Consider the following 12,960-nt stretch of genomic DNA (forward strand, 5'->3'; position numbering starts at 1 on the left):
ACAGAAGTAATGTAATTTTGTCAGAGACAGCATAGGAGTTGAAAGAGCAGTAAAGCTGACTGGACAGTGTTTTGAGGAGAGCATTAGTCGAGTTAGTCAAATTATATGAGGTAATGCTTGATGGGAAGCAATTAGGAAATGAGACACTAAAACTAGTAGACAAGTTTCGCTATCTGTGCACTAAAATAACTGACAATGGGATAAGTAAAGAGCATGTAAAATGCAGACAGGCTCTGGCATAAAATATGTTCTTGAAAAGAGAAATATGTTAGCACCTTATACACATTAAATTGTTTGGAAGTTTTTTTTCTGAATATATTTTTCTATAGGATAGCCATATGTGGAAGTGAAACATTGCAGTAAACAGTAAAAACAAGAAGAGAACAGAGGATTGTGTAATGTTGCGTCAAGGTAGAATGCTGAAGACAGACATATAGTTTGGATTAGCTAATGAAGAGGTTCTAAACTAAGTCAGGGAGAAAAGAAATTCATGACACAAAAGGCTTAGCCGGCCGGAGTGGCCGTGCGGTTCTAGGTGCTACAGTCTGGAACCGCGCGACCACTACGGTCGCAGGTTCTAATCCTGCCACGGGCATGGATGTGTGTGATGTCCTTGGGTTAGTTAGGTTTAAGTAGTTCTAAGTTCTAGGGGACTGATGACCACAGCAGTTAAGTCCCATAGTGCTCAGAGACATTTTAACCATTTTTTTTTTAACAAAAGGCTTGTGTGGTGTAGCATATCACTTCAGTAAAGTTATATTACCTGACTTCTACGTAACTGACAAATGATGGTCACAACAGTTAAAATTATTTTTATTAGTTATGTACTTTAAAATCACAATCTGTTTGGATGTTATGAGATTTGTGCCAACATCAAGGAATACATGATGTTTTGTTACTGTCAGATTTGTACAGAATTGTGAGTCATTAATGCCAAACATGATTGATGTAACATCATATCGAATGTATGGTCACTAATGGTGCTGCATTATACCAGTCTTTGAGCTTAAGACGACAATGATAAATTTGAAGACTCAGGTGCTAAATAACAATGTTACAGTTTTACTGTTCCATTTGCTTCCTACACAGTGAAGAATGTTTTCTTGAGATGCTTCAAAATATATTTCATTGTGACCAGAGTCACTGTAAAACGACTGTTTACATATAAGCTCTTATAATTAATCTGAGCATAAACAGTTGGTAGAATGCTTACATTTAGGAGTATTTGGATGAAGGGGTTGTAAGATATGGGTAAGTAATGTTAGTACAAAAGCAGAGAGTTTGTACATTACCTCAGTGCATTATTTTTAATCCAGATATGACTACACAAATGCTGGGTGGTAGTATTGTTATGTCAAAGAGGGGAACAGAAGGAAGGCTAAAAGCTACAATTATACAGAATTTGAAAAGATGTGATAACATTCAGTTGGAATCCTAATGTGGAATTAAGCAGCACAATGTGCCAGTAATAAGAAAAACTGGACTTGGGTCACACTGAGTGGAACACACAGAATTATACTGAGGAGACAGAATATAAGGAATCTCAAAAATCATGTATGGATCCTTAACAAAGTAGGAATAAGCTAACTCAAAATATGGGAAGTAGTCTTCTGTAATTGATGGTTTCATAGCAACCCAGCAGAACTGAATGGGGCCGCTGCAGTGCAGAGTTGGTTGAGTGGCGGGTTGTGGAGGTGGAAGGGCTGGCCAGGGGTTGGCTAGGAAAACTCCGCTGCAAGATACAATATATTTTATTCAGTTCAGATTACAACTTTGGAGTGCTGTGGTGACCCTGGATACATATGCCCTCTGCAGGCACATGGTCCACAGGCGATGTTGATGATGTCGGAAAGCCACAGTGGTGTGTGAAGGTCAACTGATGTCCGCGTCCTGCTTTGCTGACACTGTTTACCTTACTCAGCAGTGTGTGCCCAAGTTAGCACTATGCAGCCCCAAGTAAGCAGTGCCTGTACTGAATACATCCACTGAATTCCTCCCCCCCCCCCCCCCCCCCTTTCTCCCCAGCGGGCTCGCCACTCTCTGGCGGGTTCGTGCTTGGCTATCATGGGAACCCAGCTTGTGCAGCATTTTTTCCCCTTCCGTGCTGCATGTCTATCCTCTTGCTAGTCTTTTTCCCCTCCCTTGGAGAACATGTCTGGAGTATTATTGGGAATGTTCTGCATTCTGTCACTGACATACGAAGTCTCACCTTTGTTTTTCGCTCCCTTTTCCTTTTTTTGTTTCCCTTCTCCTCTCGTTCCTCCGCTTTGTCATTTGAGGATCCTCTTTTTTTCTTCTTCCTCCCCGTGCACTCCTGAAGGCCATGTGCTATCCGTTTGCTGACTCCTACCCCATCCACGTGCACGCCTAAATGGCAACTTTACTCCTCCCTGGCAACCTTCAAAGAACAAGATTTTCCCAGTTGTGATGACCAGGTAGAATATCTCACAAACGTTATCCTTACTGCTGCAGAACATTCCATTCCCCACACTTCCTCTTTACCACATTGTGTCCCAGTCCCTTGGTGGACTGAGACATGCTGCAACGCAATGCACGCATGGAGACATGCTCTCCACGTTTTTAACCACCACCCTATGATGGCGAACTGCATTCATTATAAACAGGTGTGTGCAAAGTGTTGTCGCATTCTTTGGCTGGTGTGGTGGCTAGAGTCTCGCAATTTACTTGATGAATGCACAGAGTGGATTTCGAACGCAGTGTTCTGTATTGACCATCTTGTTACTGTGTCCACCCATTTCATGACTGGTTTTCTGTTTTCTGTGGAATTCCCAGACTGTGGCTGTGTTTTTCGATTTGGAGAAGCCCTACAACACCTGCTGGAGAACTGGTATCCACCGTACTCTTTACACGTGGGGCTTCCGTGGGCACCTGCCCTGTTTCCTTCAGGTATTTTTACAAGACCGAGTTTTCAAGGTGCGTGTAGATTCTGCCTTGTTGGACACCTTTATCCAGGAAAATGGTGTGCCTCACGGTTCCGTCCTGAGCATCGTCCTTTCTGCTATTGCCAATAATGCTATAATGGCCTGTCTCCCACCGGGCATTTCCGGCTCCCTTTTTGTTCATGATTTTGCCACCTATCGTTTTCTGGCAATGCAAATGGTTTCTCCCGCCATCTCTACATCTTGGGCCTGTTGCCCTTCTGTTCGCTGAAACCAAGAAATTCCTGGGGCTCGTGCCCGAATAAGAGTCTGTATGCTGAAGCTGCTGAACTACCACTGTCCTACTGCCATGACTTTCTACTCAGCAGGTATGCACATTGTTTGTCTGCCATGCATGGTCAACCCTCCTATGCTTCATCAGTATGGGGCTCATCCCTCTTCTCTGTTACCTCCTGGAGTCCATTTTCAGCACTTGCTACAGTGGCTTAGCTTCACACTACATGAAACTTTCCTGGTGGGTGTGGAACCCTTCACCACCTTGGCTTCGTGAAGTGGCCCATGTTAACCTTGGCCTTCATTTGCTTCATAAGGACACTACTCCAGCCTCGGTCTATCACCTTCAGTTTCACGACCTTCTCATGGAACTTCGGAATAGTATTATTCTGTACTCTGATGGCTCTCGGACTGAATGTGGGTTCGGGTGTGCATTCGTCATTGGCACCCATGTCTTTTGGCATCGTCTTCCGGCACACTCCTCAGTATTTACAGCCAAGCTCTTCGCCTTGTATTAGGCCATGGAGTACATCCGGCAACACAGCCTTTTCAATTGTGTCCTCTGCTCAGACTCATTCAGTGCCCTTCAAAGTCTATGTGCGCTGTACATTGCCCATCTCTTAGTGGAGTGGGTCCAGGAAAACTGTCACTTGCTCACTCTTGGTGGAGACAGTGTGATGTTTCAGCGGGTACCCGGTCATGTCTGTTTGCCAGGAAACGAGGCTGCTGCCAAGGCTGCAGTCCTCGTACCTCAGCCCGTGAGTACCTATATTCCCTCCAATGATCTCTTTGTTGACGTCTGTCAGGAAGTGGTATCTCTTTGGCATTGCCAAGGGTCCTCCCTTCACGGGAATAAGCTTTGGCTTATTAAGCCTCTCCCAGCGACTTGAATGACCTCCTCTCAGCCCTCCTGCTGGAAGTAGACTACTTTAACTTGGCTGCGTATTGGGCTCTGCCTTTGTAGCCATCGTCATTTGCTAAATGGCACTACCTCACTACTTTGTACACATTGCGCCCAAGTTTTAACTGTCTGCCACTTCCTGATGGAATGCCCTTTTTTTAACCACTTACACATTCCTGCTTGGTTTTGCCGTCTGATTTATCAGCTGTTTTAGCAAATTACACAGGGGCTGTCAACTGCATTTTACTTTTTCTCTGCCGAAGCAATATGGTGAAGGCCATTTAATTTTTGGTTTTGGACCTCTGTTTCTGTATAGTGTCCTTTTTAGCCCTTTTTCCTCATGCCTGTTTTTAGTTGTCTTTTATTATGTCAATTGGGACTGACGTAGAGTCGTTTAACTCCTCTCTGTGTTCATGTTCTATAGTTTTGACTTGGGCATGTATGACCCCAGTTGTTTTTTGCACCCTAAAGCAAAACAAAACCAAAAACCAAAATGAATTCCCACAGGTGACCATGGCTACTGGGGTAGGAGTTCACCCTGGTGTTGAGGGATGGCAGCAATTCGGTGCTGCTGTGGCCCCTGAGGGATCACTCCCCATTGTCGCCCAAGTCCATGGTGGTGGACTTAGAATTGTGAGCTAGTCTGGTGGAGCTGGCTGTCCCATAGCATGCAGGAAATTGATTTGGACCCGATGTTGTGGAGGATGCTGCCAGACTGCATGTAAGTATGCTAGAATCAGATGGTATTTATAGCAGTTTGTTGTGTCGTAATGCTGCTTTAGGCACGTGCACATGAACAGCTCATTGTTTGAAAGGTGTGGAAATATACCACATACTGATCCATCCTTGCAGAGCCTTTCTGTGACGTCACCATGATTGTGCAGCTCAACCTGGCTGCTTCAAGGTGTAAAACAGGCTTGCTTGTGGAATTACATATCAGGTGCTTCTGTGTCCACATGCTTGCCTTAGACATGGCTGCCATGGTGCTGCTTCAGTTTAGTAACACCCAAAATTTAGCAACAGCATTACAGTTTCTATGGAAGTAGGATACTGTTGGTTTTGAGACTTGATTTGAAAGCTTCAGAATAGAGGAACTTACCTGAAATGAAAATGCTCCAGGCAATATAATGGTTCGGGTTAATAAATGGATAATAAGGAAGCAAGTGTTTGAGTTTTGAGTGCTGTTCTTAATGCAGGTAATAATAAGTGAGGGAGCATAATATGCAGTGCTACAAAAGGTTACTGTTTTTCTTAAAACTAACTCCTCTTGCTAAATGGCAGTAACATAATGAATAAGTTTGTGCTGTGCTGAAGAAAAGAATCTCTATTCAGATATACAATCAAATATACAAAGGACATTCCAAAATGATTTACAATTCCGTTATCTTACAAAGACCACTCAAACTATGTGCACATGTTCTTATAAAATGATGAATTGATTCCAGTACACTACACAGACTAGATGGCAGTTGTGACCAGTATGTGTAGTGCAAGGACAGCACTTGTTTGTTGCTAATAGAGAAAGCCATGGACAAGATGAAAGGTGACTATTGTGGACAAAGATGGGCTACATGGTTTTTGTGGGAGGGAGGAGTCGAAACAAGAGATAGTCAGAAAGTTTAATTACAGGGTATGGTCAAGAAATTCTTGCACAAAAGACTGTTTACAACTGGCTCAGTGAGTTTGCTAGCAGAAAGGAATCTGCACACAAGAATGTGAGTCCTAGTCATATGTCAGAATCGTGGTCTCCGGGAACATTGAGACTGTGTCAACAGCAGGGTGCACCAATACCCTTACAAAACTCAGATGCAGAGTTCAGTAAAGGTGACCTGAAAAGTGGCCGAAAGAAGTGCTCCTTCAGTACCACAATTCAGCAATGCAAAGACATAACTGGGGTTCACTCTGTACCACAACCATCATATTCACCAGATCTCACTCCATCTTACTTATTCAACAGCAAAGAATGCACTACGAGATAAGAGGTTCAGCCAAAACGAAGAATTACAAGCAGCTGTTCATGAATGGTATGTATTACCTCCAACAATGGTTCTGTATTGCAATAATGAAGTTCTCAGGATGTGACAGCGATGTACTGTTAATGGGGAATTGAGAAATCCCATGAACATTGACTGATCTTCATTAATAAATAAGATACAAAAAACTACTATTGTAAATCTTTTCTGAACATTCATCATGATAATGAGTGTGTACAGCCAACAAATTATTATGGGTGCACATTTTGCAAGTACACATATATAGGGTGCCTATTTTGCACATATAAATTAGTGTTTTATAAGTGTTTTGTATATATAATTTATTGGATGATAATTTTTGGTGATGATTTGTATGCTTTGAAATTGATCATACTAACAATATTTGCTGAGTTTGTACAAGAGTATCTGTCTTTGCGTGCTGTCATCTTTCTTTCTTTGGTTCTAACATTCCTAGTTTTACTTTTCATTTCTTTCTTCTCCTCCAGGAATACCATGTCTATCCTCTTAATTTCCATTTTCGATAGTTTCTACTGCAGAAACTGTTATCTGGATACTAAAGGAGTGCCAAAGATGTTGCAACACGTAGGTAGTTTCCAGTCCAAGTTAGGCAGTGTAAAATTCATGATGGGAGATGATACTGGATGTTACTTGAGAATAACTAACTGAGAAATTCTTTGTTAAATGTAAAAGTAGAAAGTAAGCCAGAAGTGTAAATGATTTATCAGACCTCACTGTGGTTAGTCCACACATACAAATGAATTGAGACAATGTTCAAATTGATTATAGATAAGCCAAGTTAGGGCTGTGATGTATTTATTTAATTCAAAGTTGAATTGTGGAGGTAGCACTTAGTGAAGATATGAATGAATAGCTTCCAGTTCACATAGTTTAAGAGTTGAAAATATTAAAAGAGCAAGTTTCTCTTATTTCAGTTTTTATAACTTAAATGGAATTTCATACTTACAATGGCAGCATCATGTGTGTCTAAGAGGGGAGGGGGTATATGTGGTGTAACATACTAACATATCACTTTGGTGAAGTGATGCTACCCATTGTTGACCCAACTGACTAACAATAGTTGTTACAGTTAAAAGTATTCTTATTAGTTACGTAGTTTAAAATTGCAAACTGTTTTGGAAGTTTTATTATTGTTTGTGCATGTAAACAGGTACAGATGTTCTGATGTCACATACGATAGATAGTGTTTTGTTAGCCGTCCGATTCATTCAGAACTGTCATACAGAACTGATATAATGTATGAGAACTAATTGTATATGATGTGTTGCCTCATATACATCAGTTGTAACGTAAGGTGCCACATAAGCATGTCTCAGAAGCAGTGCTTTCTATTATTTAGAAAAAGTTGAGAATTTATCGAAACTTTCAGAATCCAGCACACAACTGCAATGGTGAAGAATCCACATTAATGTAAATACATGGCTTCTCTGAATATTATTTCAAGATGCAGCAGTTAATAATTACAAGTGACAGCACTTGCAACCTGGACGTAAGCATTTCTCACATAAACTTTAGCAGGTAACTATTCACTTGATCACGTAAATAGATTCAGTTCTATGCCATGTCACTAATTACTACTTTGAATATAATCATGAAATGAAACACAATGAGACAATTATTGTGGTGCAGAAACCAAGTTTGTGAGACAGCATAATCAAGTCTGTCAAAATTAAGGTGCCAGAAAACCTAATAAACAGGGATAGAGGTTTCACTTTAATCAAGGCTGGGGGTCTGGCACTCAATTTATTAAGACCTCACCAATCATCACTTCCATCAGAGCTGGAAACTGTGGAGAGAATGTGTGATTCATGGAATATCAGTGTGAGCTCTGGAAAACGAAAGACCATCAAAGGGTGTAGTGGGCATTGGGAATCAAACTCTGCTATAAATAGTGGTATAAGACCAATAGTATTTCAGTCTAGTTGCTGTCCAGGCAACAAGTACACACAACAGCAATACTCACAGCATCTGAAGAAAACTGCTGGTTCATGGAAATGTTGTTTGCATAAAATGGAAACATTAGCTCAGCAGAACACCCAGAAGAAAGTCATAATTCTCTAGGATATTTGCATTCAGACCACCACTGCTATGGATTTGATCATGACAACTTTGGTACTTTGAATATATGTGGAAAGTAACTGGAAGTGCTTTTGTTGGGCACAGAACTCTCCTTGCTCCACTACCAGTAGGACAGTCTAGTGCGTCAAATGATTGCGGAGTACCAGATTTTCATGAGTTGTCAGCAGGGCAGTCGGAAGTTGGAGGTGTAAGATGCATATTGATGCACATTGTATTTGCCACATTGTGGACACATTACACATAGCACATTCCACCTCTGTGGTTGTGCAAACACTGGGGGTTTCATGTGCATTTGTGGTTAGGGTGTACCATCAGCAACTTGATTCAGGGGAAAGAGTCAACTGCCATGGGATGATGTTGATTATAATGGACTAACAGTGTGCAAAAGGGTCACAGTCCAGCACATCACTTCCCAACTCAATGTTGAACAATAACAGCAACTACTCCTCCTCCTCCTCCTCCTCCTCCTCCTAATCACTATCTCACTTGTGTACTGCCTCCTCATCACAGAGTGCAGTGATTAAATGCTGAAAGGGTGGGAAAAAGACTGCCTCATCCAGTGAGTCACAGTATACGCCAATGGCAATTTATGATAAAAAATTACGTATGGTGATGCATTCTGCTGGTCCGCAGGGCACTGTTCAAGCTGGAGTGGACACACTCTTCATCTTTCACTGGCAAATGGTAAAAGAAGCTACTTTGTGATCACTTGCATTGGTTTGTCCAGCCTACAGTAAGCTGTAGGTGACATGTACCGAAAGCAAGATATGCACCACTCCATTGCTCTCAGATTTTATCAGAATGGTTTGAGCAACACTCCATAGAAATAATGGTGCTTCTGTAACTCTCAATCAAAACATGCATGCCATGGACCCAGCTCCCTCTATTTCCAAGAGTTGTGGGCACCAAATGAGTGATTAGGGATCACGATACACCCAACAGTTTGTGTCTTGTGGAGTGCATGCCACAATATGTCACTACAGCCATCAGGTCAAAAGATATTGTTACCGCTAGTAGGTTAGTAAGTATGTCCAATTCAACTGCTCACAAGTGCAGATTTCTGCTGTATATGGGAATTTCTAAATCAAGTCATGTTAAGTTTATCTGTAGTTCAGTGGGATAACTACATTTAGAGAGTCATACTCAGTGACACACTGTCATTCCATTTTCCACCCAGTATGCTGACAAAGAAAAACCCAAACTTGTTCGATTTCAGTTTTTCTCAGTTAAATTATAAAACATGTATGGAACTGATTTCTGTGAGTATTTGAAAAAGTGATATTCAAGCATGTAATTTTTGTGAGATTGTGTTAAAATAACCATCAAAGATCCCTTATAAATACATACTTCAGACAGCTCATGAAAACATAACTATATGTTCAGATAAATTACATATAAACAAATATAACTTTTTATTGTGTCTTTTTTTACATTTCTGTGTACAAAATTTGGAAAATACAAGCTCTGCTTCAAGTAATAGATGCTTATGATAACTTTAATAACAGCAAACACTTTCATATTTTCGTAACGTAAAACTGTTATACTGGAGATTGTTGAACAGTTGATTTTGTGTGTAAGCAAATTACTTTTTAATAATTTCTTTAAAACAGCCTACTCCTTACCAATAACAATTCAGAGCTACAGAAAAAAATAGTAAAATTTAGGGCAATGTTTGTTTCTGTTTTGTATACAGCATCAGAATAAAATGAACATAAGCAGTAAACCCACATTTCACCATGTTATTTTCTTGACTTAGGGCTGGGCCAGGGAAGGGTGGATGATTTAACATACCAAGTAGTTCACATGCTGGCCATATATACTGAGAAAATTATACCATAAATATGGTAGGGAAATTCCAAATATAACTCCAGTAACTAAGTGGCAAATAGGTTGACACAACCATATGTGTTAGCTTCTCTGGTGAGGTTGCTCATATTTACACATGACACAATACATGTCTCCTCCAAGTCGAGCAGCCAACCATCGGTTTTTGATTACGGCAAGTTTGAGGCATTCACAAGTGAATTTTGCTTCCAGGTTGGTGTGTACAGAACGTCCCATTCCTTCAATGACAATTAGATCCACTCCATTATCTACTAATGCTTTGGATAGCTGCTGGTTGAGGCGGCTGTAAAAGAAGAAAAACAGGTTAATTGATGATTAACTAATGCGAGATTTTTGAAACAAGTACACATTAAAATTTGTTTTCAAATATTTAATTATCCTTGCAGCTGCACATAGTTTATTCAATGTAAACAACACACATATGACAAGAACAGGGCCCAATTAACTATAGCAACACTTGTTTGTTTCACACTCACAAATACCAAGAAGTATTGCCTACCAATGGGGATTACATTAACAGAGAAAGTGGCATACCAAAAGTAAACATAAAATGGCCAATAATTACCAATAGGTGCTTAATGTTGGTATTAATATTAGTTTACAACCATCTATGCAAAACTGTCCTTTATTTTTTTGGCATTTCTTCCTCATGTTAGTTTATCTATTGTGACACCTGTTTCTGATTTCTTGAAGCAAGGTCTGGATACTACTGATTGAGATGAATTAAACTGGTAACTCTTCCTATATGTATCTAAAGCCTTTTATCTGATCTGCTTCCTGGGAAATTGCACAAATATTGTATCTGTAGAGTTGCCTACAATTGTTGCTTACTTTCTCTTTCAGGATTACACAAAGCCTGTTCTAATCTCAGTTTACATGTCATCTCTTATTCCAGTAGGATGATATCTAAGGGCAAACTTTGGAATTCTATTACTCATTCAAAAAATGTGGTGTTCCCAATTTCTCATTTTGGGAAATTCTGTCATTTGATAAACATTTATTTAATTACTGCCTTATCTCTTCATTGTGTCTTTTGTCTTTTAGGAAGTATCCTTTCATTGATCGGGAGAATTTCATTCCAGGTGATTGTAGTTTAGTTTCGATAATTTGTTTTATTCATCCACGTCTCATTCCCATACATCAATGTTAACACACTGATAGACATAAAATTTGAGTCTCTTTTCTTGTTTACCCTTCAATCAAAAGTGCAACACCAAAAGTAGTAGTAGAATTTTGTTATTTGGGCAGCCAAATAACTGATGATGTTCAACGTAGTGAAAATGTACAATCATGGTGGCTATACCAAGGAAAATATTTCTGCAAAAGAGGAATCTGTTAATGTTGGATGTAGAATTAAGCGTTAGAAACACTTTTATGAAGGTATTTGTTTGCAGTGTAGCCATGTACTGAACTGAAACGTGGATGATAAGCAGTTCAGACAACAATAAAATAGCAGCTTTTGGAATGTGATGTTATATAAAAATGCTGAAGATTGGATGGGTAAGTAATAAATTGGTCATAAATCAAATTGGGTAAAAATGAAAGGACACATTCTGAGGTGTCAAGGAATTGTCATTGGTATTGGAGGAAAGTATGTACGTAATAACTGGGAGACAATGAAATGAGTACAATAAGCAATTTCAAATAGATGTAGTTTGTAGTAGTTATATGCAGATGAAGAAGCCTGCACAGGATATATTAGCATGGAGATCTGCAACAAACCTGCCTTCTAACAGAAGAGAGACACTTAAATAAAAGTACAACTTTTGCTTCTCCTACCTAACTTAGTGGTCAATGTTGCTGTTCCTCCAGTGCAGTAACTGAATATGCACCCTGAAATGTGGCACTTATTATAATAAGGTCCATACATTCTGTCATCACTGAATAAGGCAAGGCAAATATTCTTAGATGACATGGCCCATTGCTAATATGTTCACCAACACATGAATTCACCAACTTCATGTACCTAAAACATTAATTTTTCAGGATCGTATTTCAACATGAATTATGGCAAATTTGAGCATTAGCTAACCTTACAGAAGAGTCCTGGCTATTCAAAAAATGGTAATTCATATAGAATAGGGACCACTAAGATTACAGGTATTCTGTGTACTTCAGTATTAACTACTGCTTCCATACACCAACTATTTATCGCACATGTCAGACACTAAACTTGTCTGATGAATGATCACTCACTCAGTGTTCCTTTAATAAACACAAGTGAACTGAGGACTCAAATGGAAGCATCGAATCAAATTATCATCATGTACGAAAACTGTTGCTGCTATGCATGGTCACTTCAGTAAAAATGAAGACAGTGTTTTAGTAATGTCATAGTAGTTGGAACCTTAATGTGTATCACAATAAGAAGCATAGAATAAATTTTGCAATATTCTGATATATCCCCTCTGTGATGAACTGCAGTAAAGTCCCTCATTTACATTTTTCATGGGACTTAAAAAAAGTTTGATATTGTGGGAAAATGTAAAGGTTTGGAAATTATTTTTTAAACATATGTGTAAGTTATATATTATGAACTAATTATTAGTTGATATTTTTTGACAAAAAAATCAGAATTATAGATATTTTTTATTTCTTCTGGTGATTTTTGTCTGATTTCCCGGTCCGTACATAGATTCAAGATTTTAGATGTCTACATAAAAAATTTAGCTTTACCACCTGAACATATAAAAGGGGCAGTCAAATGAGGATGAGACAAATAGAAAAAAAGTACACAAACTGTTTATTATTTGCAAGGTAACTGAGATACCTTAACACATTTATGCCACTGTGAGACAAGATGGCCAATGTCTTAATAGTAAAATGTTTGCAATTGCCTATGGAGCCACGATTGTGGCAAAGTGTGCACCTCTTTGTCTGACGAAACTTGAAGGCCCCGAATGTCTTTCTTCAGGACTCCAAAAATGTGGAAATCACATGGGGAGAGTTC

The 12,960-nt window shown here is 39.5% G+C and overlaps 1 protein-coding gene and 1 long non-coding RNA gene across 3 annotated transcripts in view; one reads left to right on the forward strand and one right to left on the reverse strand.

Annotated features, from left to right (window-relative positions):
* LOC126236616 (uncharacterized) overlaps window positions 1-12,960 on the forward strand; it is a 48,246-nt gene that overhangs the window by 19,048 nt on the left and 16,238 nt on the right. Inside the window, exons 2-3 of the long non-coding RNA XR_007544963.1 lie at window positions 4,582-4,795; window positions 7,456-7,604. This is a non-coding gene — a long non-coding RNA (uncharacterized LOC126236616). The remainder of the gene's footprint in view (window positions 1-4,581; window positions 4,796-7,455; window positions 7,605-12,960) is intronic.
* The window catches only part of LOC126236613 (4'-phosphopantetheine phosphatase), a 167,163-nt gene continuing 163,756 nt past the window's right edge, over window positions 9,554-12,960 (reverse strand). For both annotated transcript variants that reach the window (XM_049946050.1, XM_049946049.1), the window contains exon 15: window positions 9,554-10,293. In XM_049946050.1, the coding sequence (XP_049802007.1) occupies window positions 10,074-10,293 (220 nt within the window). In that variant the 3' untranslated portion in view covers window positions 9,554-10,073. The remainder of the gene's footprint in view (window positions 10,294-12,960) is intronic.

This window comes from Schistocerca nitens, chromosome 2 (genome assembly GCF_023898315.1).
Source record: "Schistocerca nitens isolate TAMUIC-IGC-003100 chromosome 2, iqSchNite1.1, whole genome shotgun sequence".
In the NCBI taxonomy this organism is placed as follows: Eukaryota; Metazoa; Arthropoda; class Insecta; order Orthoptera; family Acrididae; genus Schistocerca; species Schistocerca nitens.